The sequence below is a fragment of the Lampetra planeri genome, unplaced genomic scaffold, assembly GCF_965212315.1.
Source record: "Lampetra planeri unplaced genomic scaffold, kcLamPlan1.2.h2 scaffold_1082, whole genome shotgun sequence".
NCBI lineage: Eukaryota > Metazoa > Chordata > Hyperoartia > Petromyzontiformes > Petromyzontidae > Lampetra > Lampetra planeri.
Window position 1 is genome coordinate 1 of NW_027613792.1, and position 26,782 is coordinate 26,782.

General features: G+C 42.8%; 2 protein-coding genes across 2 annotated transcripts; one reads left to right on the forward strand and one right to left on the reverse strand.

Annotated features, from left to right (window-relative positions):
- Positions 1–1,651: 1,651 nt before the first annotated feature.
- FBXL16 (F-box and leucine rich repeat protein 16) lies at positions 1,652–5,605 on the forward strand (the record flags this gene model as incomplete). Its single annotated transcript, XM_078621611.1, has 5 exons — positions 1,652–1,894; positions 2,208–2,473; positions 3,710–3,794; positions 4,874–4,937; positions 5,457–5,605. Coding segments are annotated over 5 exons (807 nt in total), but the record flags the coding sequence as incomplete, so codon positions are not given.
- A 10,725-nt stretch (positions 5,606–16,330) lies between these two features.
- MMD (monocyte to macrophage differentiation associated) lies at positions 16,331–20,006 on the reverse strand. Its single transcript, XM_078621609.1, has 7 exons — positions 19,981–20,006; positions 19,584–19,665; positions 17,732–17,892; positions 17,584–17,658; positions 17,401–17,502; positions 16,600–16,669; positions 16,331–16,528 (listed from the first exon to the last, which is right to left on the reverse strand). The coding sequence occupies exons 1-7, from the start codon at positions 20,004–20,006 to the stop codon at positions 16,331–16,333; spliced, it is 714 nt and encodes a 237-aa protein (XP_078477735.1).
- Positions 20,007–26,782: the final 6,776 nt, after the last annotated feature.

A 26,782-nucleotide genomic window follows, 5' to 3' on the forward strand; every position in this document is an offset into this window, starting at 1 on the left:
GACAGCATCTTTTTGTGAGGTGAATGTGACTGCTCCTATCAGACACTGTGTTGTCACGCCTGGGGAGACCTGAGCGCATTAAGATGTTCCTCCTCCTCCTCAGCTCCCGACATATGACCCACAATCACCACCTGTTTCGGTGCAAAACAAATGGGTCGTTAAGCTCAGGGTGAGAAAAACAATAACCAAAACAATCTTCAATATATATACTTTCTTGCCCAACCAAAAAGAAAAAAAAAAGTGAAAACCAGCCACTGGCCTAACTCAACAAAAACATACATAACTACAACTGTATAAAAGGGATTTGACAGCTGTTATATTTTATATTCCCACAACACAGATGTTTTATCTAATACAAAGTACATAGGCACCACACCACAAGGTCGGTTGCAGGACCCAGGAAGGAGAAAGAGGCCCTGGCCCCAGACGTTTATCTGAATAAAATAATAATAATAATACAGATTTGTCAGCATAGGTTCTGCTCTGTTCTGGCTGTCCGACGCAGCGTTCAGTTTTCACTGACTCATCTCAGAGAACAGACGCTGGACGATGCGATTGTGGTTTGTGCAACACCTGAAATAATGTACCGCAGCAGCGTTGTTTGTGTGCCGAATACAGAGCCTCTGTCCCTGGATACCGTTAGCATCGTTAGCATCGTTAGCAAGTGTTATTGCCAATTCATACGCAACATTTTCTAAGTGAGCACATGACTCACCTACAATGAATATTTAATGCATGTTATCGCTGTGACAGCTGCGATAACATGCAGCAACCGTGACCAGTAACCAGAATAAGTGGGAGAGGATGAATGAATGGATGAATGAATGAATGTTATCAATGGAGTCTTCACCTGTAAACGAGTGTCTTGAACTTGACGGGTGCAGATGGTGAGTCAGTGAAGTGGCGACAGCTGTCATGGTGGTAGATGAAAAGTGTGTGTGTGTGTGTGTGTGTGTGTGTGTGTGTGTGTGTGTGTGCACGTCAAGCTGCAGCCCAAATATGAACAATGAATTGATTCACAAGCCGCCGCTGAATTTATCAGCCACTGTTAATTCGATTCCATTTTCTTCCGCTTGCTCTTGTTAAAAGATCACGGTTAATGCCAGAAGGCCGACAGCAGAGTACACCCCAGATGAGTCGCATTCACACTCACATTCAAACCTAGAGGGAATTTGGAGTAATGGAGGAGGAAGTTGGAGTACCCAAAAGACTAAGTACTCCACACAGAAAGACCACTCATGGTCTCCAGGGATCAAACCAGGGAGGTGATTGATCCCTTAATTCCATTTTTTAAATGAAAAAAGCCAGACATCCCCACATTCATGAAATATTAGGAACTTTTGGATATTTCCCTAAAATACTGGTCAGTGTTTGCAGCGTTCATAAGGTTCATCAGTGATATGGCCCCATTCTGGTTCACTTTGAAATGTCAAATAAGATCAAGATTTCTGTGTGAAAATCCTGGTGAGAACTGAGAACTGGTTGAAAGTGTTAAACATGCCGTTTGAACGATTTGCCGACAGGAATAACGAGCTAAAATCCCTCAGGACCTGTGCCAGAGGAGGTTGTTGTCAGTCACACAAAGCACCAGCTCTAAATAATGTGTCTCTATCCCCCGTCTGTCTGCGAACGTGTGGCCTTTCCTTTGCAGGTCATGTTGGAGCAGATGCAAGGTCTGATGCACCTCGAACTGTCGGGCTGCAACGACTTCACGGAGGCCGGCCTGTGGTCCAGTCTGAACGCCCGGCTAACTTCCCTCAGCGTCAGCGACTGCATCAATGTGGCAGACGACGCCATCGCTGCCATCTCCCAGCTCCTGCCCAACCTGTCCGAGCTGAGCCTGCAGGCCTACCACGTGACCGACACGGCTATGGCCTACTTCACGGCAAAACAGGTGGGACGATCTCTGGAGCCGTGTCTTTGGATCAGTTTCACACAGCGCTCTCCAGTGGATACATCAGTCCTTCACACGCTGATGCTGCTGAGCTGCGTCCGTCGCCACAGCTGTCGGAGACTGTGGCTGCCAATTCGCGCTGCCGTTCATTTCCCGAACCATATTATGAAGTAGCATCAATGTAAACAAAACAAATCGGCCAGTAGACAAATTTCTTAATGATCAGTTGTCTGCCATTGCTGAATTACTGCTTGGTGGCAAACAATGGCTTTTTCCTCACATTAAATAAACTGGAACACATCTCCTCCGGCAGGGTTACACCACCCACACTCTGCGGCTTCACTCCTGCTGGGAGATCACTAATCACGGCGTGGTAAATATGGTGCACAGCCTCCCCAACCTGACGGCCCTCAGCCTCTCCGGCTGCTCCAAGATCACCGACGACGGCGTGGAGTTGGTGGCGGAGAACCTGCGGAAACTCCGCAGCCTGGATTTGTCCTGGTGCCCTCGGATCACTGACATGGCGCTGGAGTACATCGCCTGCGACCTGCATAAACTGGAGGAGCTGGTGCTGGACAGGTCAGAAGTAAATGGATACATGACAGATGCTTCAAGCTGAACTGAAAAACAGAAGAAAAGGTGTGAGCGGGATTTCTGCTGAGACCATATACAAACACATATATAATAATAATAAGACGCATGAAATTCCTGCTATGTACCATAAAAAATACTTAAAATACAGAAAAGATGACACATTTCATGTTTCTGTGGAGTGATGAAAGTGTGTTTGGACTAGTAGGCCTATAGCGGTGGTTGTTTGATGGATACTTTAACTAAAGTAACTGTTAAAAAGAAGCTAGTAAACATACTAATAACAGTATTACAAACACTTTTAAACACTAGTGTGTTTTGGTGCATGAAACATTATTTATACATCTGGTCCCAGCTGTATCTCCTCACCACCAACATCCTGTTACATCATTCACCCACAGCAGCTGTCGCCGTGCACACAGTCACTGTGGTGGCGTGCTGCTCCCCCACACATCTAAAGCTGGACATTACAAACACAGCGGGGTTTAGTAAGTCAACCAAACCTGCTGTTTGTTCCCCCACTCCGATGTCTGACCTGAGCATGTTCGACATCGTTCACCGAGGTGCTGCCAGTGTTTCCCTTCATAACTGGTACTGACATTAGCATGTAAACTCACATGGTGAGCGACAGCCTCCCAGGAGCTACTTGGACCGTGTTTTCCTTAAAAACTCCCTTGATCCTTTGAAAGTACACAGTGCCAACATTTTGTTCCATATCCACATGAAAGCATCACGCACCCCGCCTGCAGGCATCTGGGCTGTGAGTCCTCTTCCTGCAGAGGTCTATTTAAGTACAGTCGCTCTCATGTTGAACAAACGACGCTCAAAGTGTGTGACATGGTGCTATCAGAACAATAGTAAACCTAAGGGTTGGATATGGTCGGCATGTCAGAATCAGAATGAGATGTACTATTTGTCCAGAAATTCAGTCAAAAAAAAAAATCACATTGCACATTACAAAAATAATAATTTAAATAAAATTTAAAAAGACAACTGCAAAAAGAACTGTGTGCACATTTGAACTAAAAACTATTATTATATTATATTATATTATATTATATTATATTATATTGTATTATATTATATTATATTATATTATATTATATTATATTATATTATATTATATTATATTATATTATATTATATTATATTATATTATATTATATTATATTATATTATATTATATGTGAAGGTTTAACTGTGTCTACTTGTGTTTACCTTTAGATGTGTACGGATCACAGACACCGGTTTGGGCTACTTGTCCACAATGTCGTCGCTGAGGAGCCTCTATTTGCGCTGGTGCTGCCAGGTAACACAAACCACACAATAACCAAGAGTAAGAAGAGGATGAGGGCTGATTCTATTCAGGTGTCATGTTGGTATTTATTGCCCTTTAATATTGTGTCGCCACCAAACACCACTGCGGGACCAGACCATATATGAGTCTATAGAGTGAAGCTCCAGACGTTCCAGTGCAAAACAGATTTCTGAGCCAGTGACTTCAGTACAAGCTGGGAATAGATTAGTTCTGGGGTCAAAGGTCAACATTTCCCGACTTCCAGCAGCTGTTCTCTGCAGCTGACCGTGTCAGATCCACACTTTTCCATCTGCTTGCAGGTGAACTGCTGTAAAAACACAGTCAGCAGACGCGTCTTCTCCTTCTCTACGCAGACGCAGTCTACCTGCACAGACCCACAACTCGCTCAGACATCAGTGGTCAACACAAAAAAACAGACACAAAACCTTCTGCTGCCGTGGTTTCTGTCTGAAGAGATGAACTTTGCTGTTCAGCAATCATCACGGAATGGTTGTCATTGTCCTCGGTTTGGTCAGTGACAGATGCCATGAACATTAAATTACCCAGACTTGTGTTTCTCCCTCAGTGGAAATCCAAAGCATAAAATTATGGTTTCAGGAGTTTGACTGTGAAACACGAGATGCTCTGACGTCACTGTTATAAACCATTCACAGCTGCTCGGAGCTGTAAACAAATGTCACAACGCACCAGATGAATGTGAAAGCACATTTCTGGTGCCAAAACACACATACACCCCCCCCCACACACACACGCACACACACACACAAATAAATCTCTTCATCATTGTCTGGTCTGTCTGTCCCATGGAGATGGATCCCTCTTTCTGTGGTCCTTCCTGCTGTTTCTACCTTTTTTCTCCTGTTCCAAGGCTTTTTGGGCAGTTTTTCTTCACCCTGGCTGGGGGTCAAAGGACAGAGGGTGTAGTAGGGTACAGACACTGAAGTCCACTGAGACAGTTGTAGCTGTGGTGTTGGGCTGAACAAATAAAACTGGATTGAAGTGAATTAACATTATACTGTGTGTGTGTGTGTGTGTGTGTGTGTGTGTGTGTGTGGGTGTGACACACACAGGTACAGGACTTTGGACTGCAGCATTTGTTTGGAATGAGGAGTCTTCGCCTTCTGTCCTTAGCAGGTACGACGTCTCTCCATTCAATAACAACAAGGTGTGAATCACGAAAACAGTCTCAGTAACATGCTCTTGCTCTTTTCTTGCACGTCAAAGTTGGCCTCAGCTGAGAGTCCTTGAAGAGGCACAGCGCTCCCTCTAGTGGCAGCTCTCATAAATACATAAATATTATCTTCTACCATCTTGCTTGAGGTGTGAATTTGACCACCGACCTCTCTGAAGTAAAGGTCCTGGATGCCTTCAGTTCAGTCTTTGTTGCCAACAGGCGTAGGCGTCAGTTTGGTTTCAAATGTGGTGCGTACAGAGATGCGTAAACTCTCCAGCTGTGGACATCCACGAATGACGGGTGTCGGTACATCCATCCGTAGGGAATCAGTCCAATGGCTGACTTCATCTGTGGCCGGTGACTCAAATGATCCATTTACGTGATTAAATCAGCGACTTCGTACCCTGAGCTGAGTTTTGCACCTCGTACCTGTGACTCTCCGACGGTGACACCTGACCGTTTCCCTCCTGCTCGTCCAGGTTGTCCCCTGTTGACCACCACCGGGCTGTCCGGACTCATCCAGCTCCAGGAGTTGGAGGAGTTGGAGTTGACCAACTGCCCCGGCGCCACCGCCGAGCTCTTCAAATACTACTCCCAACACCTGCCCCACTGCATGGTCATCGAATAAGACCACGACCCTCCTTCGCCGACAAACTGCAATACTTCGACCTTCCTCCTCTCCACTCTTCCTCACTCTTCTCAAAAGCCAGCCAGGAGACTAACTGCTGCCTCAGTGCTGCACCGCTCCTCATTACCTGGCCCCCTCCCTGCCCGTCTTCCTCCACACCCCACTCAGTAGACCGACCAGCAGGCGGACATATGAAGGCGGGGCTTCGCTAAGGAAGATGCTGGAGCGAGAAGCCTGGCGTGACGTCTTGTCCGACATCGAGTTTCTGATCATAAAGGAAGAATCTTCTCCGAAGGCTTTGATTGGTTTGCTGCTTGGATCCTGAAGGACGTGACACATCCGTCAGCTGCGCGTAGGATTTGGGAAAAAACGCTAGACGTTGAAGCTGATGTGGTGGAACTCACAGACGTGCTTACACACTTTCAACACACACACACACACACACACACACACACACACACACACACACGCTGTAAATTGGCGGTGAAACGAGTCCTGAAGACCAGGAGAACTGATGTTTCTTTTTCCACCACAATGTGTAATATATCTGCTGTTTTTCTTTTTCTCAGAACGTATCAACAGTTCTTGCGTTTAGAGACGCCAGCTGGTGAACTTCTCTCTTTCTCCCTCCACGTTCGTGTCATGGACACATGAGTCTTTTTTCATTTCTGTATCTGACAAGGAAGAACATGGGAAAATCAGCTGTTTACATTGTTTATTTCTGTGTGTGTATGTGTGTGTGTGTGTGTGTTAGATTTGCACGCTTGACTGACTCATTCCTGTTTTCTTTTATACATTTCCACAACAGACTGCCGTAAACTGCTGTGTTTTTAAAGCCGAGGTCAGTCAGTGAAGCTGCGTTACGTGCGCTCACAACCTTGAGCGCACGAGAGTTTCTGCTGAGGTGCTTTGCCCCTAAATCGTTTCCTGGATGGCTGAGGTGACTGCCAGGCTTCATCTGACTTCATATTTGTGCGCTCAACAAACGGCAGGAAGCAGAAGAGATCTGAAGAGTGAGGGGCTATTGATTTTTGGAATTACCCTGCTTTTAAACACCTGATGGCTTGTTTCTCCAACTGAATTTGTGTGTTTCCAAAGCCAAAAATCTGGACAGGTTAAAAGGTTAAATGAAAGGCCATTTTGAAAGTCTGTGTTTTCATTTGTAACATTTTTTTACCTGGTGGGATTTTGTGTTGTCTGGGTGCACTTATCAGTTCTGCAGGAATTGCCATCACCTGTATAATGTGTCACAGCGATGTTGTACATTCAGTCAGTTTGACAGATGTATCCAGAATTTAACCCTTTTTTATATGCTGTTAAAAGATACATTGCTATCACTGGCCCAAAATGCTCACAAGTATTAGTGAACATTCTAACAATCACAAAGTCAAGAAAAACATAAAAACACCTCATGGACCGGTCACCAGACTCCCACACATGAATTCATAAACGTAGAACCGAAGAGACATAATGACATTGATTTATTTCATGTTGAGTGCCTCAGCTCAACGACTTAAACGGCAGTTTGTGGCTTGCGACTTTTCTTCTCTGTACGGTCCTTTTTAGCTGAACAAGCTAAAACATTAACTAAAAACCGATGAAGGTGCCGGAAGGGAATCAGACTCCGGTTTGGAAGAAAAAGCGCACTCCAAAGTTTGTGTTTCACAGAGGAAAAAGTTGATGATGTTACGAAGCCAATGGTTGTTGTTGTTGTTGTTGTTGTTTTTTCATAGCTCTGACTTGATTTAGATGGGGAGTCGGAGAGCCCGACGTTTTTGCCTCCTGCGTGTCCTCAGATGTGCTGACTGCCAACTGACAGGCCTGGCTCCATGGGGGCCAGTGTTAAGTTGTGCCAAATGCATCCGCCGCAGCGCCCCGAGTGCAGCTGCTCGCCTCGCCACTCACTCCACCAACACAGACTGTACAGCTGCAGACATGCATGTTTTTGTTAAGCTGCCTTTGTATTTGAAGAAGGCTCATTTTCGGCGCTGTCAGTCATCTGCTCAATGTATATAAGTATATTTATTTATCTATTTATTTAAATTAATTTGTGTCTCGATTACTTGATTTATTTATTGATGAGACATTCAAAATTGAGCCAGCATTGATTGTTGGTTTAGAGTATTTTTTTTTATATATTTCAACCCCTAAGAGAAATTATCTACTTAGTGCTGACAAGATATATTTACTGTCATTGTCTTCTTGAATGTGACGGCAAACTATGGAGTATTTGATGTCTGAGTTTTACCTCTTTCGTGGCTAATCAATGTTTACATTGTGATACAAGGATGGTAAAAGGGGGACTGATTTGGTGATGCAAGCTGAAGAACTATGGAAGCTTATTAATGACAAAACTCTTTAGTGCCCCAAAATCAAATTTAAATAAAGTTAAAATGAGATCCAGAAAACCGACTTAAGCACGAGCGCTGCACTGAGAGAAAGAATTTATTGGTGCATTGGTGTATGTTTATAATTATTAGCCTATTATAAGTATTACACTATATTTATTAAAGGATTTTTGGTATGAACATTCACTTGAGTGTTTGTAATTTCATTTTCATGCTCATTTCATTTTTATGTTTTTTTTCTCCCCACACTTTTTTTTATATGTTTACTCAGATCAGCTCACACAGTTGTTTTGTAGTATTGTCTGCAATGAGCTTCCATAGATTCAAGTGCAGGTTTACATGAACTCCGGTGTGCACGCACAGCCAGGCATTTTCCAGCTCCAAGCAACTAACTTTAGTCCATCAGTGAAGGTGTATTTCCTAAGGTGAATAATTCCTGTCACTTCTATTATTGTCTACAGTCTTTGGTCTACATCTGTCGCCATTTTGTTACAACCCTTGTACAGCACAACTTTAAGTAAGCAGTAAAATAAATGCTGACAGTTTACTGATAACGTCAGAATGTGTGTACTCTTTCAGTTTCAGTTGAACTTTGGCCTCTGCTGCCTTGACAGACCTCCATTTTGTGTTGACACACACAGACGCTGCACCAGAAAAGGACATAGACCACACTGACACTCTCGGGAGGAGCACATAGACAAGACTATAAAATAAGCATGTCAAAGCCAAAATCATTTTCATGTTCTCCTGAGACTCCCCCGTGAGAGCTTCCATTCTAGTCTTTCAAAAAGAGTGAGTTGTGTGGCACATCCCATCAATGAAGACAAAGAGGATGATTGAACAGGTGACAGGGTGAGAGGACGTAACGCCGCCAGATGCCCAATAAACCAGCCTCAACCAGTTTCACCCCGTGGAGGGCGTCGCTGTGACTATTCAGTGCCAAAGCTGGTTGATGGTTCACTTAACTATGTGCTCTTTGTCAACCCTCCTGTGTGAACGAGCAGGTCTGAACCATTATTTTTAGATTTTCTAGAAAAGAGGATAGTTTCTTTTCCACAAAGCAGTAAACACCGCTCACAATCAGAATCCTTCAATGTTGTCGTAAACAGTGCGACACAATTTGTGAGCAGCTTTCTCCTACAAGTACAAGTAGATGGGGTAGGACTACATAAAATAAAAGACGAGAGGTATACATATATGAATCAAGAAAATTTAATCTGAGAGTATAAATGCCACAAAGTGACAGGACATTCAGAGAGTTCACATTACAAGGATAGCAAACGAAGTCAGCCAGGTTTACCATCGTGTTTATTGAATTCAGGATTGGACAATGTGACACATTCAGTATGGCAGCCTTTAATAGCCGTGGTTTTTGTACCACTGAGCTCTGGCAACGACATCATTGGAGTAGTCTCCACCAGTCGTGCGTGCGTCCACGTTCTTGCTGGTGACATTTCCATCTCCCATGTTGTACGCCGCTATCCCTCCTGCAGAGGCAAATCACCGATGAAGGAAAATGAAAGTGCAAGTGAAAGCTGTGGAGTCAATGCCGAACCTTGGAGCTGCTCCTCTCTGCTCCAGTCTGGAAATTTCTCCCTGATCCGCTTGATGAAGTAAATCAAGATCTCGGTGCCCTGGCAGAGGTGTGTCTCAGAGTTCCATTCACCACGGACAGTGTGTCCACCAGCGTGGTCATCCACCTACACACATCAACAGAATAAGGCACAAAACTGACAAACTGCGAGTGAACTGACAACATTTGTCTCTAGTTTTACTAAAAACCTTTTTTTAATGTGGATATCTATTTACCAATGATAAAAATTTATCATTTTGTGAATGTGAGTCTGAGAACAAGAGCAAAACCAAGGTTTTTCTTTCAAACCTGCATCAGTCCGAAAGCTCTGCCGTGGTCTCCCCGACCCCTGGAGTCGAGTGCGTTTCCAGCCCTGGATTCTCTGGAAATGATGCCAGCAATGAGAGCCGGATAAATTCCGTATTTTGCTCCCACACTTTTGATGATGGATTTATATTTGTTCATCCTGCCCAGATCGGTTTCTGCCATGGTGTGTGATGCAGGAACACCTTCAGGGGGAAATCAGACACGGCTTCAACGCAGCACAGATGGAACACACCAGGGCTGTTCCTGACTGATTCGCCTGTACTCATTACCTGCGTATCCCAACTTGTCCTGTTGGGCTGTGGCCCATGAAGCACCCTCAGGTTGGATTTTCAGGATATCACCATAACCTGCAAATGTGAAAATAGATTATTTCTTTCTGAAGTACTTACGTCATCATTGAACAGTGTATGCGACACTGCAAACATATAAAAGAGTGGAGAGAAACACAAAAAGGTCCCTGTGAAGATGGGAGTCCCGCTCTTACTCATGTTTGCTCTTGTTGTGGTCGTCGTGGAACTCTATCCTCCTCAGGTCACGTCTGCCTCTGGAAGCAAACATGCAGAGCTTCTCTATTTGAAGGGTTTGTTTCACTTTCACTATGACTGTAAGTTTCACTTTCACAGTTTCCTGATGTCGAGGGGAAAGTGTTCGAATTACAGGAAATGCAGCTGAGCTCAGCTTGTCCCTGCGTGTGTGCACTGTAAAAAAAGAACCCTCGGAAAACGGGCCCCCCAAACGTCTCATAAAAACGGAATTAATAGTTAATATTAATATTAAAAGTGTTTTTCTGTTTACAGCACTGACTACTGTTTTGTACTTAATTCACACTCTTACAAAGCATAAAAAAAACGCTCAAGTCATCATGATCGTTTTGACAGTTCCCCCCTCCCTTCTAAAAAAAAAAAAATTCAGGAAGAGGGGGCGGGGCAAAAGAAACTTGGTGTGGTTTCTAGTGGATGTGGAAAGAAATAGAAGTGGAGTTACGGCCGGCCTACGCCACAGGGGTTTAAAGCGCCATGACAGTTAAGACCAGCAGCAGCTGCATCCGACTCATCGCAGGTGAGGTGGGAGGGAGACAACAGGTGTGGGCTGGCGAGCAGCGAGTTGAGGCGGGATGCGCGGGCGGGCCGGGATATGGAGCTGCGCTCGTTCCTCTTGGCTCGCCGCTGGTCTGTTTCTTTTCCTCCTTCAGTTCAGCGGGTTGTCTCATCTGACATGAGGTCGAACGAAAGAAGACACTGAAGGAGGCTCATGATGCAGTGAGCTGCCGCCGCTCTGCTTCTCCATCACGCTACACACACTGGCGAGACAAGCAAAGACAACGACACAGTGTTTGGTCATCGTATGCACTCCACAGCCTCCGACAGAGGAGTAGGGCAGGTGACATAACACAAAACATGCACTGACCTGTTTGTTGTGGAGAGGCACAGAGTCCTTGGACCCTGGAGGACCGCTGCTGGCGTACTGATGGTCCAACAGGAAGGAAGCAGCTGCCGGACGCTGCTCCATTTGTGTGTTTCCATTACCTTAGAAAACAGGAAGCAGTTGTCTGCCATTGGTTTGTGGTGCGATTTTGTATCAATACAGACGCAAAACGTGGATGTTCGGTGCTCCAGTCACGTGATTTAAACCTGGGTTCAAACATGGGGTCGAGTCATAGCAGTAGGAGATAGTGGTCCCTCATACTTGGTTGACAAACCTCCTCCATCTGATTTCACGCCGGTCACATAGAGACTCAAACTGTGTTTTGGTGTTTAAATAGGTGAAAGTACGAGCTAGAGGGCAAGGAGTCGCATACGGTTACGGTCAGTGTGAAATGGCTGAGGGAATCGTACCTTTGAGCTGAAGGGGGGGGTGTCACTCGCGAGACATCAGCTGTCTGGAGCTCCTCGCTCGGGGAGAGTTTGTGTGACCTCCAGCGTGCTCTGGAGGTCGTCCTCAGGGTCCTGTTCTTCAGACGTCTCCTCCGGTGGACAACTGTTGCTCCCCCTTTGGAAGACGGGGATGCCGGTTGAAGAGCAGATAGTACGGACTGTGCTGTGTTGATCTCTGATTGAAAGGAGAGATGTTGAAATACTTGAAGATTTCAACCGCAAAATAACACCAGTAGGATGCCTCTTTGTTGTGTGTGTAAGTATCTGTATCCATTTTATTTCAATGAATGTTGTTCCAGCTGTGCTTGCACAGGATGTGGATGAAATCATGGAGTATCCTAGCAGATCATAGCACAGTTCATCCAGCCAACAAAAATGTGTGTAAAAAGCGTCGGTGCGTGCTCACCTGCTCTGCCGTGTTGATCCTGTGGACAAACGCCTGCAGGCGTACGTCCCAGTCCACTTCCTCCTCACCGACAAACTTCCTCAGCACGCACTGTACGTCTTGGTAGCTGCTCGTGTCCTTCACCATAAATACACAGTGAATGGGTTAAATCCTGAGCGCGCACACACACACACACATACCTGATGGCATGTTTTAGAGAGCTCTGCTACCACTGTCTGCCGAGTCAAACCTCTGACTAATCATTCTGTAACTCACTCACGTGGTCGATGGTTTGGGTCTGGTGTCCACTGGATACCACACGTTTGATGTTCAGTGTCTTGAAGATGCTGCTGTTGAGCTGTGAGTACGACATCATACAAATCAGTCGCTGGAGGTTGTTCTCACATGAACAGACAGTAGTGGTCGTTTTCCAGCTTTGTTAGCTGCGTCCGGTGTGAACGCAGTAACCCTGGACGATTGAGGTCACATGTTTGAGCCCAGAGCACGAGACTAAGGCAGTGAGTAGGAGTCCGTGGACAACAGGAAGATGACACGGCGTAAATAGATTTGGTATGTGTGCTATTAATGTTTCTCTTTCTTTCATACAGTAGAGAGCTGCTGAGAAGCTACATGCTAAATATTAGCTACAGCTAGCACCATCTCACTGACATTACGTGACATATTATGATTTTTGTACATGGGGCAGGGTTTAGAAGTTGTTCTTTAACACATACCTCAGTCACAAAGTCTCTGCCTTGGTCTGAAATGATTTTACGGACCATCCCAAACGAGTAGAGCTTGGAGATAATGGCGGCTGAAACCTCACTTGCAGCCTTGGTTTGCAAAGCCTCTGCAACAACCCAGTTGCTGTAAAGATCAGTCATGGTGAGCACATATTGGTTCTGTCTCGCCGTCGCTTTCAGAGGGCCAATCAGGTCCATGCGCAGCACCTCCCATGCCCCTTTCACCTGTGGAGACGTTAGCTAGTGGTGCATCACACTGCAGAAGTCTTTCCATCGCAACAGTATAAATACCTTGACTGGATGCAGAGCTGGTGCCTTCACGGCGTTGTTCTGTTGACAGCGGTGACAAGATTTGAGCTGATGTTTCAAAAGGAGATGAAGATTACAATACTGATAAGACATGGAACTTGAATAAGGGAGGAATGATGTTCACTTCAGACCTAAGAAAAATGCTTTACCCAATCTGTGACATCCTTATTGATAGTGGCCCAGTAATAGCCGGCTATCACTCGGTCTCTGGTGCTCCTCATCCCGTTGTGGTTGCCTGTGACAGGGTTGTAGTGACATGCCTCCAGAACGTCCCGCTGCTGCTCCTCGGACGGCACCACCAGCCTCATGTACTGCCTTCTTGGACCCGTATAGAATAACTCATTGCCTGTTTGGGCAGAAAAAAAGATTGTACAATTTATGTACACAAGAAAATATGAAGCAGTTTTGTTTAAAAACAACAGCCCACTAAGCAAGAAAAATTAAAAACAAGGACCTAAGGAAACGCTATGATGTGTGAGGAACAACCAGATAAAACCTATAACGGAGAGAAACAATGTGAATAAAAATAAATTCAAAAAAATAAATGCTACAATTAGAAACATGAAATGAAGAAGACAAAACTACTGGTGAACAGTGAAGTGGGGAAAAACCTGCACTTTAACAGTAATGAAGATGTCTTGAGGGTGTTTTTTAAGAACAAACTATTCATGACATATAAAATATTAAAGAGAAACAATCTAGAAAACGTCATCAAAACTACATACAGTATATGCTTATGTCAGTCCGGTGTATAGACGGAAGATATAATAATACTGATATTATAATAGTCCAAATATACTTATGTAAAAATGTAAAACTACATAAATGAATAAAATAAATAAATCCATTTAAAAGGTTCCATAAAAGTGGTCTATCGTGACAAAAAGTTGCCCTGGGCTTTTGGTGTTGACCTTCGGGCTATGTTCGGGATGACATCGACCGGAAGCAGAGAGTCAGAGGGTCAGAGGGTTCGACGGGGCTCATCGTTTCACAGCAGTCTGGTGGGACTTGTATGAACGATAAAAAGAACCTTACACTGGACTCTGAAGAAAACAGGGAGTCAACGCAGAGACCTTGATGTGGCCTCTTTCTGATCTTCGTCAGTCGGTGAGTTGTTTTGGAATAGTTAAAAGTATAGTAAAAATAAAACAACCTTTGGGAGACCAGTAGTACTACCGGGGTGTTTACCAAGCACTAACTGGTAAGCTCGTTGTGCTTATGGATGTATTTAATATCTAGGTGACTGGTTAATGAAACTCTTTATGGTTCCTCTACAAATTGCAGTTCGCTAGCATCACAAGCTAGTTCGTTACCTCTGACCGTGAAGTTTCCCGCCATCCGGATCAGTTTCTGTCGTTCCTGCCTCGTGAATGACGTTTTCCGGGTTTGAAGATACTGTCGGAGAGCATTGTAGAAGTTGCTATCAGGCATTTCCCCCCCGTGTGATTCAAAAAACGTTTCGGGACCCAATCCGTTCCCGGAACCTGATGCGTATTTGATCGGTGACTACCGTAAAGCAGTGTCGCACAGGAACACAGATGCGCGATTGTCGTAAAACAGGTGAGGTTTTTTGCTCATGTACTCACTTTCTGCCACAGGTGCAGATCGAATCGGGTACTGACGTTAATATATTATATTTATAATATATATTAATACAATGTAAACAATACATAATTTTAAAAAATGCTTGTACAAATATCAAACAACATTTTCACTCACCCCCACATACTTCACTGCCACTTTATGGTGTCTCACCTCCGAAATGCCTTAAATTCGGCTGTCTAGTGATGCACTATTGCTAGTTTTGGGGCGAGGGGGTTCTTTTGTATTTTACACTGCAGCTACATTTTTGCATCTCCTGGCTATGTTTGGTCTCCACCACTTGTGTCACACCATCAGGCAAAACTGAAATACAGAAGAGTCTTGAGGCTGTCCTCATTATCAGTTTTTTTATTGTCACATTAGAAAGGTAAAAGTACAGTAAAGGAGAATTCATGTGTATGCAGCACCATTAACAGCCGACAGAACAGACACAAAGCAATTTTTTCCCTGCGAAGGCGAGGATCATCAAACACATACAAACATTACAAAACAGTGGTTATTAAAAAATTGCACTCGTTCAAATGCACACGTCACTAAGATGAAAGGAGCCTTTCAGCCACTTTAGAAAAGCACAACATGAGGTTTTCTTTCTGACCAGTCTCATGTGAGAATACAGACAATACTGACTTCAATAGTGGTGCAAATGAGAAACAGCAAAGATGTCAGAAGCTCGCACACACAAACACACTACTGCTCACATTAACTCATTTAGTGGAAAACTCTTTCCTCATACTGCCTGAACTGCTTCTTCATTATTTGGCTCATTCGTAAAATACCACCGTGTCAGTCTAACGGCCTGAAATGCTGTGACACCAACCCACGAGCAGCAAGCGCTAAACAGAGGGGAACCAGTCGATCTCTGAAAACTGAGGACGAAAACAAAACACGCCTGACCTGAGCAATAATGACGAGGATTGGAAATGATTTCAGTACAAAGAAAAGAGCACAAGGCCAGTATAAGAAAATCAGGTTTGAATCAGTTATCCTCACAAACTTATTGGGGAGTTTCTTAGTTCACATGAAAATGATACAGATGCAGGGGAAACCAGGAAGGGTAAAAACCAAAATTCCACTGGGAGGCGCTGATGAGCACTGACTTTGTATAGGCGACTCATCAACGAGTGATTACTTATCACTGATTCTGACAATCTCAAACTGTTTTGCTTTGGCAAAGCGTCGATTGTATTTGACATGTGGGACCTTTGGTTTCTTTTCCTCAAAAGTTCTGTAGTTCCGTAGTTATGTTGATCATTAGCAGTTTTCAAATCAAAGCGGAATCCATCTGAAATGACCAACAGCTACAAACCGCTAGTAAATATGTGATTGTGCCCAGGTCATGTGTAAAAACTAATTCCTATCCTCCCTTAACTGTAAAAAAAAAACACCTGTTTCTGAGGGACACTGAAAAATTGTTTATCCTCCATATTAGAAAACAGTAAACATTTCACGGTCAGAATTTTTCGTAAACTTTTCAGCTATGGCTGTAGCTTCAGAGAGAAGTTTGAGGGCGTGGAGAAGATACGCGAGGTGGCGGGAGCACCATCGTCAACGGTCTGGTCACGAGTCAAGCAGGGTTCGGTCGCTGGGGTTCTTGTAGAGGTATTTCCAGATGGGCGTAGTAATGAATGGCAGCAGCCAGCGCCACAAACACGTGCCAAATGGCATGAGCAAAGGGGATGACGCCGTCACTCTTGAAGAAGAAAACGCCCAGGCAGTAGATGAGCCCTCCACAGGCCAGCTCGTGAAGCCCCTCCGTGTTGCTCTGCAAAGGAAATCCTTGGATTGTAAACTGATAGAGCAATCAGTAAATATACAGATAAATAAAGCCATTACCATTGATGTCACGACTAATGCCGGAAAGAAACCCATTGTCAAATAGAAGGCCAGCTCAACTAGTTTGTACCTGTAAAAGAACACAAAGAGTTTGTTGGCATCAAGGTCTTAAATACAATCCTGATCCATTAGGGCTGTCAATTACCACTTGAACAATTATTACCCCTGCCAAGGAGGTTGTGTTTTGCCAATGTTCTTCTGTTTTGCTTTGTCTGTTAGTAAAATACAAGTTGTACCATATACAGTCCGGATCCAGGAATCTTATTCATTGTTAGTTCATAGAGACATTTTCAGCATCTGTGTCTAGAACTCCACAACAGCAGTAGTGAACTGTCTCTCTGGAAACAGTGGTTAGTGTGTCTGTCTGTTAACCAGAAGGTCGGGGGTTGGAGCCCACCCAGGGACAGGGGGGTTGGTTTTTTGTTTTACCCCTGAAATAAAAATGAAAATGAAGACCAAAAAGAAAAACAGAGCTCAGAGGTCATGATTTGTGAAACAAGATTGCTAATAATTGTTTTAATAACGATTTGACTATTAGTGACAAAGGCATGTTTTGACCATTGGTGGAGGTGTGAGCTCTGAGTGCTTTTCTAGTTTGGTTGTGTGAATGACTCTATATTGGCTTTCATATGTGGGTACTGTACAACAGGGATCTACTGTGGTCCGATCCAACTGACCTGTCTTAATGTGTAAAATGAAAAAGGAAAAAAAGTACCGTATTAATACACCTATACCTGATCCTGACCCGGTATCACGCATGCACATCACACCAATCCATGACCAGATTATAAGCGCACTCACCTCTCATGATAGTTGAAGACATAAATAGTTCCAGCAGCAGCCATCAACCACACAAACCAGCGCATGTGTGCCGCAAGAGGGCCAAGTTCACGCAGGGTCAACCTGAAGGGGCCACAGAACAACAGCTTGTGTCGTGTCTCCGCTCGTGAGGACACGTGAGACTCGTTCCGGTGGAAGACTCACCACGGTGTGTAGGAGGCAGCGATGAAGAAATAGATGACCACTCTGTCACACATGTGAAAACACTGTTCCACACTCCTGAAACAAACATCACATGTTGAAACAAGTCCCAAAGTCCTGCTGCAGGTGTTGTTGTCATGCTTCTCCTCACTTCATGTGACTCTTCTTCCAGGTGATGATATGAAACACAGTGGAGATGAGGAACAGGGCACACAGGCCCATCCCATACACCCAGGCTGTGATCCTCTCCAGGCGGTTGTCTGAGAGGCGGTACAGCAGCGCCATGCCCACAAAGGATGGTGCAATGAGGAACTGTTGAGAAAAGAAAAAAGAAAATTAGACCAGTTTTTGTCTCCCTACTTCCAGATGAAGTCAGTTCTCCTGTGTTTGTTGGGGTACAACTGAATCATCACTACCTAGGGCTTCTAGCGAGATTCAGTTTGGGAGCATAAAAACATTACAGATACTTCTACTTGCATTCTCTCTGTATGTGATGCCACTCACAAAGCTTCTGATCTTTCCACAAAGAGCCATGTCATTACATCGCTGTATGCAACACTGTTTATTAAACTAGCGCCACTATGGCTAAGAACATTATTCATTTATTTAAAAATCCAAACATAACACTAGGTTAGAACAACTCATAGAACAACTAATATAAAACTTGTTAACAACAGAATTTAATTGGCAGACCGAGCAAATTCAGTAAAATACAGAGCAGGTCATAGAAGGGCCCAGAAAATACAAGTCACAACACACAAAAGCAAGAAAGAAAGCACGTTTGTTAGAACCCTGAATTTGACTAATTTCATGGTGACTGATAATCTATATTTAAACACCTTAGATGTGAAAGATGTTTGATTTTATGATTTTTTTATTTTATTTGATGATGATAGAATTGGAAAAAGATGAACACTCATGTGAATGTTGGGTTAGAAAAGTCTGCTTGAGGTAAAGTCGAGGTAAATGGCTGATTTTTTTCCCAGTATAATGAACTGCAGAGAATCACTGACTGAAAAGACTCGTTCATTTCACAGTTCAGCTGAGTGCGGCAGTGAACTGCTGCGGTTGACTCTGATTTGTTCCCTGTAAACAAGTCGACTGATACAAATCACTGACTGAAAACAAAACTTGTTGCCAACTTAGCAATGTTGTTGCTAAATTGAGCTAGTATTCAGACTCCTAGTGAACTCTTTCTGGTTATTGGAGACTGATGTGAAACTCACAGGCGGACTGACGTAAATCACGTATTCTTCTCCAGCATCAGGGCCATGCTTTACCCTCAGCATTCAGTGTCCATTACGTGGGTCTGCAACAGTTTGGCTCGTGACCACGAGTCACACAATGTTCTGACGAATGCTGTATTACATACATTGTTGCATGTGGAATTATCAGGAATCGCGTGCTGTGACTCAGTCACGTTAATGCCATAACGGTTTCTGAGAAAACTGCAAAAAACAAAATGTTTTCCCGTCTTAGGAAATGAATGGCATTCCAGAGGTCCAGAACACAAACAGTGTTTTCACATCCCTCTAGGTTGTACTTTCACCTAGAAACGTGATTTAAACACGGTTTCTGTCTCTCTGTGACCTGTGTGAAATCAGATGAAAGAGGTTTCTCAACCTGTGGCCTGTGGACCTGATGGGGACACTCCACAAAGTATGAGGGACCATCATTCAGAAATATTAATTTCTCTTGGTATGAGTTTCTCTTGGGAGATCATCAAAGTATCTATTTATCTATCTATCTATCCATCTACTGCTACTTCCTTTCACTCAACCCATATAAACAATATAGTTACACGCTCGGGGTATGTTCGCCATGCCAACGGTGGGGGGTTTTCTACTTTTTATTGTAGCAGTAAAAGTGTAATAACAGGAATTCAAGGCGCAGCATCATTCTCCCACTTTCAGTGTACTGTACAATATATCCACAATATGTGGATATGGGCCACGCCTAGTACAACTTTCTGCCATGACTGACAATGATGTTCCATCACTTACTGCATGTGTGTAGCAGTTTGCAGCATGCTCATAGCAGGTAGGCTGGTAGCGGCAGTTAGCGGAGGCCCTTCTGTTCATGAACCTGAAACACACAACAAAAGATCAACAATTGGCTGGACACACTCTCCCTATCACCTCCTTTATCAGGAATGTAGATGCAGAGAGGAAAGTGCTGATGTTACACAGGAAACCCCAGTGTACTGTGATTCCTGAGTATGTAACAATAACAAATTATGTACAACAAAACAATAAAAGCTTATGGTTAACACCCCATTTTCACGTCAATTTCTAAGCCGCATAACACACGATTTAGCAAATAAGGAAAATGACAACCTGATGCATAATGATTTTGTGATATAATGGAATATAACCGCGTTTATAAATTTACTTCACCCACCTCTGAAAGATGCTTAACTTCTTCATGTCGGTGCCAAATAAAATCTAAGCAAGACAAGGCAAAGAACCATGCTTCCCAAAAGGAGGAATGATACAACAAAGGTCCTGATAAAAGGAAACGGAAGACTTAGCATTCGCTCTTCAGCGAACGCGGTTAGCTAATCAAATGCTAACTTACTACAAGGCACCGAGGACAATAAAAGCCACGCTACAAAAGGCCCCATTTTAGTCGTTTTCTCGACACCATTGTGACACAAACGACGACCTCACTCCTACTTCTTTACGCTACAGAAGTATCCATGAGCAGCAGCGGATATAAACCGGAGAGCGAGCAGCCCCGCCGGTCAACGAACCAGCCCCTTGTCGTGTGTTTGTGTGACAGCTGTGTCAGCCAATGAGCAGTGAGATCACCGACCACGTGACCTCTGGCCAATCATATGCGAGGAAGGCGGGTTTGAACATGTTAACAAACGTACAAATTGATTCTATTATATAACTGTATATGTTATATAATTTCTCAGTTGGTAGGAAGTTGTTATAGCATGATGCTTGTTTGAGGCGCAACAAGGAAATTTGCACGGAAAAACATTATTAAATGTAAATAAATAACTTATATAATAACTTAATATCTTAGAGACTTATTTTACTCACGTATACTTTTAAGAGACAATCACAAAATTATCCAAAGCACTGAAGTAGTTCTGAAAGGAATTTGTAGCCTTACATGCATGAAAGAACAATTACTTGTTTAAACTGACTATAAACAAGGGGTATAATTGTGACCACTACAGAAATAAATTGTTATCGGAGCCGGTTAACACTTCGCTAGGCTTCGGGGCAACACCAATGAAAGCCCCCAAGCCCCCAACCCCCCAACCACAAAAATAAAATAAAATAAAATAAAATACAGTGATCGCAATGTTGCCGCAATAATGCACTGTAATAACCATTTAAAATATTAATTATTTATAATCCAGTTAATCAAAGAATCATTTCACCTCAATTATTTTTCATTGTACCAAAAGCCCATTACCCATACATTGACATACATTATGAAAATGTCTTCAGCAGAACTGGTCAGAGATGATACGTTGATGACTGTATGACCACAGCCTTATTCATGAAATTATGCAGTTTAGTATTTTGACCCTTGAAAGTCAAATGAAACAAAAAGACACATAAATTCTTCAAAGAAAGGAATAAGGTGTGAACTTGCAGTCTTTCTGATTCATCCATGGGAGTGACAAAGTGTGGCATTGCAGCCGACTTAGTGAAAAGGCCAGACGGTGTCACGTTGACGTGGCCTAAGTTACGTAATAGCACAGTAACTTGATCAGTTTGCGATACAAGCAAGGGTTTATGTAAGAGCAGAGTGCAAGAAAGAAACCATTTGTTCAATCTGTACAGTTTATTTAGTTTTTTTTCTACACATAATGTTCTGTTGTGGAAAACTTTTCCAATCACTGGATTATCTGAAGTATTGAAAAAACTATTTATAACCTAATAAACGTGACAGTAGCGATGAGAGAAGATAGAATGCTTCAGATCTGGACTCAGAGAACAAGCTCATTGTCTATTTTGAGGTTTTAAATAGGACGTCAGCACAGACAATGGGCGGGTGCCAGAAGCCATATGCTGAGTACTCGTGTATCCTTGTTCCTGGCTGTTCTCCGCCGTTTCCCCAACGCGCTGCACTGACACCTCCACTGACCTGAGAGCTGTGGGTTGGCAGCATGTCACCAGGGCTCAGAACAACTTCCTCTCCTGCGTTGTTCATGGTTCTGATGTCACACAAGCAGCTGTATCAGCTAACTTTGTGTATTTGTGTGTGTTTTAGATTAAATTGCATTAAATTTTTAAATTAGATTAAATAGGATTAATTCAGATCTCAGCAACAGTACAAGAAACTACAACATATATTCAAATACTGCATAACCAACATTCAAATACTGTACATAAGAAGCAGCAGATATGATCGTTATATAAGTAATTGAACCAAATACATGAAAATGGCACACGCACAGTGAAGACTTTTGCATTCGTGTTGTCTACATTTCTTCTTTATAACAGACGTCAGGTAATTCTTTTGGTTCATAATAATAAAGGCTTATCTAATATAGGACACTTGTGGAAATACTTGAAAATTCCCAATTTATAACTTCTGTTTAATTATTGTTGTTTGACTAACTAAGTTTTAGTTTCCAAGATTAAATTTGAACAAGAAATATGACCACTATTTCATTTAATTAAAACATCTCAGTTTAAAAATCTTTACGGCACACATAGATATGCCGGTCCTGCTGTTTTTCTTTTGTCTTTCACATTAAATATTGCTTTTTAACACTTCCTAAACATATATGAAAAGTTGTTGAAGGTGACCTTAAAGTGCACGGATAAAAGGAGCTACTGTACGGGTTGTATTCACTCCGCTGACAGGGGAGACTTTCTGACCTATTTACAGTGCGTTAACTTTCAAATCTCAGCTGACAACAGACAAGAAACATGTACGCAAGCTGAGAAAGAGTGCATACTATGCGTCATGCGTCATCTCTTGTGGCATAGATATTCTATGTAGGTGCCCTAAGAATAAAAGAGGCTTTATGTACCTTCCACACGTGACGCCGGGTTAAACAGCTCTGTAATTGGTTTACTGTTTCACGCTAGAATGCACAATCCCCGGTTTCCCTTCAGGAGGAAAGGAAATCAGCATGAAATAAACTTGTAGAGACGAATCGTCATCATCACTGTTATGTGATGAAACATGATGTCACTGATTTAATTGGGAATTCAATCTCCACTCTTTTAATGTTTAATATCTCTGGTATATTTTTCCATTTTTATATACTTATTCATTCAGATTGATTTTATTTATTGTTTATTTTTTCCATCTTTTTCTTTCCTTTATGGGTTTTATGTATCACAATTTTGTCTTAGTTCTTTGTTTTTTTTTATTATTGCTGCATAGGTTCTGTTTGGGATTTCATGTTTTAGTATTGAGAGCGCTTTTCGTTGACAACCTCTTGGTTTCAGAATGTCTGTTTTTACGTACATCCACCTGAAAATGAAAACATACTTGATATTCTTTAGGTTAGGAGTGTTTGTTGCATTGATCTTTCGGAATCTAATTTATTTCACATCGTTATCTACAGATACAAACGAATTATATTCTATATGTGTGAGTGCGTCTGCATAATCTTGCCCATTAATCTTATGATCCTCACATTATAGATCAGTGTGCGTGTGTATTTTCTTGTTTACTTTATTCTTGTCCCCCATTTATCATGAGGCACAGTGTACAATATACATTTTAAAAAGACTTTTTATCAGTGTTTTATTATGCCTCTGGCATCTGGTCAGTAAACATTAATATTTGCCTTCAAAAATATAAGTAAAATAATAATTTGATTAAATAATTTGCAATGATTTGATCAGTTTCTCAGAGATGTCAATAAAGGTTTGAAATATGGGCTCATTTTAAATGTTTATTTGAGGTCATTGAAGTAATGCTAAAATACCAGTACTTACTGGGTGAGCGTTTACTGCTGTATATTGACGACGAAAGCTGTGCACATTTTAAACCTTGCAGCATCTCACAGTGTGACCCAAAGGATTCCTAACATCGAGCATCATTGAGCATCATTGAGCAGATAGAATGGCTTAAAAAGACATGAGATTTATAAAATCAATATGATAATCACTGATGTACAGTATGCGGTGCATTTATATTCACATCTAAATCTGTATTTTTTAATATTACTAGCTATTATTCTGCATTGTTAGTTGGAGCTGTTTGAACAAACAAACTTCCCGCCAGGGATTAATGAAGTGATTCTGATTGAAAACCTTTGCCTGTCTGCTACAGACAGAGTTGTGGGGTGGGTTCATTTGGGTTTGAGTGGCAAATAAAATAAATGTAGACATGTAATTAGATTGCCAGAAAGAATAATGAGGATATTTAATCATTTGGTTCTTTATATTTTGAACCTTTCTCTGACTGTGAAAACAATCCAGACCAATCAGTCTCATCCTAATCTTTGCAGACTTTACACAGAATACTGTTTCACAAATGAGACCCATTTACTGCACATTTCTCCGAAGTAGCAGGATTACAAGAAGTTCCATCCAAGTTTCTGTCCAACATTATACTGAGGGATCTCTGAGCTAAGAGGTCTATTTGTGTTCCGTTCCGTCTTGGCAGCACAAAAGCTGTAACCAGTCTACTGAAGCATTAAGTAAGTTGGCAGATCTTTTTTTTATATTTTAAAACAACACAAACATTAACAACACTTAAGACAAACTTAAGCTAACACACACGATGGTACTTTAAAGTAAGAACTTCTTTAAAACCCAAATTTCAAATTTAAATGCTTTCTAATGTTTGTTTATGTTATTTATTATATCATTGCATTCTATATCAGACAAAACTTTACTGAGCATACACCTCACAGCATAGAATTAATACTACATAAACATGCTAATGTCAAAAGGCTGCTCTATCTGCCGATGAATAAGCTGTTAACAAAAATATTTGACAAGTACTTGAAGACTTGTCCAACAAATATGTCCACAAGTGTATAACAACAGAAATGGCAATTGCTATCATGAAAGTTAGCAACTAGCAAGCTTGCGTTCAGTGTAAGCCAATGTCACGCTTCTTCCAATTGGTTACTTTCGTTTTTGTTTTGTGTGGAAGGATGAGCTTTGGTTTGTCAATTTCCGCTGCGTGAAAATTGATGTCAGTAAATATTTAACTCGACAATGTCTCCTGGTTCCGGGAGTAAGCTGTAAGTATCACTGCCTTGTCCAGCGGGTTTCAATTTAAGCAGATAATTGATTCCTTCTGTCTCCCCCACTAAAGGCAGCCACATTGCCACTCATGGCTGACTGGTAGGAAGGCGATGTGTAGTGCATATCCCCTATAGAGTTATTTCTGTCCTATTTCCCGGAAATATTTTCATCGGTAAAATAGGCTTTGAGTTTTTTCTTGGGCATAGTTATCATGACTGCTTACCGAAGATTGTCTTTGGTCCCTGTTGTTGTGGGTTAGGGATGGGCTTTGGGATTGTTCTTGGCAAAGTTATCACAACTGCTCAGTAAACCTGCTTCTTAAAACAAGTCCTCTGCGATGATTTCAGACCCCGTTAATGAGTCTTCCTCGCAGAAGATTACAGCATAACGGCTCACGCGAGTGAGTTTACAATGCCTGACCCACAGAATAGGGAGTCAGGATGTGGTGACAAGGATACCACACTCTGACAACCTGATAACACAGGCAATGACAACTCGACTGCATGGAAACCACTATGTTCTTCTTCCTGTACACACATTTGTGTCAGCCATCAATCCTGTCTTTATGCTGATTCATCGCCGTTCCAAGTGACCAACTGATTACATTTCAGTCACAACGGTGCCCAGGTGAGGGGCCAAATCATTGTTAGTTTTTTACCAGAAATCAAGGTATTGAGCCTAAGTCTCCTTGTTTTCCACCCCCCATCAGTCGGCCACTCTGACGGCCACATCTATGCACATCACACTTTCCATGAGTTATGCAACAGTCCAGACTTAACCAAATGTTGAACCCTAATCCCCGAGTGTCAGGCAATCAAGAGCAATGGACTTTTAATTTCCAACTTGGTAGTTAAAGCAGAGATAATAGTGTTATCTGCATGTTGGTGCAGGTGAACAACAAGGCATGACGCACATTCATTTTGGCACTTGTTAGACTCAGAAATATAGTAAAAGAAAATCCCAAAAGAATCCGTGGTATCGTCATCTCTATAACATACGTTTGGATGTTATCCTCATTCTCACCTTTGTGAGAAGTCCCTTTATTCCTTGTGCTATATCAGTTGTGACATTTGCTCTTCAAAGCAGGCCTTGGCTTGAGATCCTTGAGAGGGATTTCATGTGCACAATGCATAAAGACATCACCACATGTTCTTCCTTACCGTCTGGCCCCGCGTAGGTCAAATCCTAGCATTATCCAAGTGGCAAACACAGCAGGACACCTTACAAACAAACATATGTACCAAAAAAAAAGAAAAGAAAAGGAAAGAAAAAGAGTCTGGTATGTACAAAGTTGAGTCCACAAGTGGAGCTCAGACCATCGTGCTCTTCTTCTCCCTAAAGTCTGCGTGCATTGGGCTCATGGTAGGTTGTGATCATGTTTGCGGTGTCCCACCGTCCGACCGGCGCTGGGGAGTTCTGCATCACCACCAGCCTGATGGGAGACTGCGTAGGCTGTGGGTCAGGAGCGTATTCCTTGGTCGGATCTTTGCCCCGGCAGTCATACATGATGCAGGATATCAGAAAGACTAGAAGCAAGATGACATAGCTGGCAATGAGGATGCAAAGGTTCAAAGTAACTGGGTCGATCTCCTGGTAGTTTTCCAGAAAGCCCATGGTTCCCGCTTCATGCTGGGTGGCCCGAAGGCCTCGTAGAACCAGCTGCCCCTCACAGGAAAGCAAGGCAGAGGATGTCAATGGCCAGGACAGGTCATCAAAAAATGACGTTGATGGGAGCCTGTCCTATTCAGACGTTCTCTTGCTGAGGTTCTCCCCGCTTCCTACCTCCATCGTCTCTGCCTCTCTTCTGTCTCCCACCTCTCGCTTTCAGATGAGCACCGTGAATACATGGCTTTGTGGTAAAAATACTTTAATCCGAGCCACTCCTCCCACCTCTAGTGTCTGCGATCAGTGGCTCACTTTAATAACTTAAGCCTCAATTGTAACTCTGCGGCAGATTCTGTGTTATATCATCCGCTAGCAAGTGCACATTAATTGCGCCGCTTGTGGTGTATTTG

What these genes read in the sequence shown, in the direction of transcription:
- MMD (XM_078621609.1), bottom strand. Translation starts at nt 20,006, where the DNA reads ATGAAGAAGTTAAGCATCTTTCAGAG. An exon ending in AAGTTAAGCATCTTTCAGAG is followed by an intron (nt 19,666 to 19,980) that starts GTGGGTGAAGTA and finishes TGTGTGTTTCAG; the next exon opens with GTTCATGAACAGAAGGGCCT. An exon ending in CATTAGTCGTGACATCAATG is followed by an intron (nt 16,529 to 16,599) that starts GTAATGGCTTTA and finishes TTTCCTTTGCAG; the next exon opens with AGCAACACGGAGGGGCTTCA.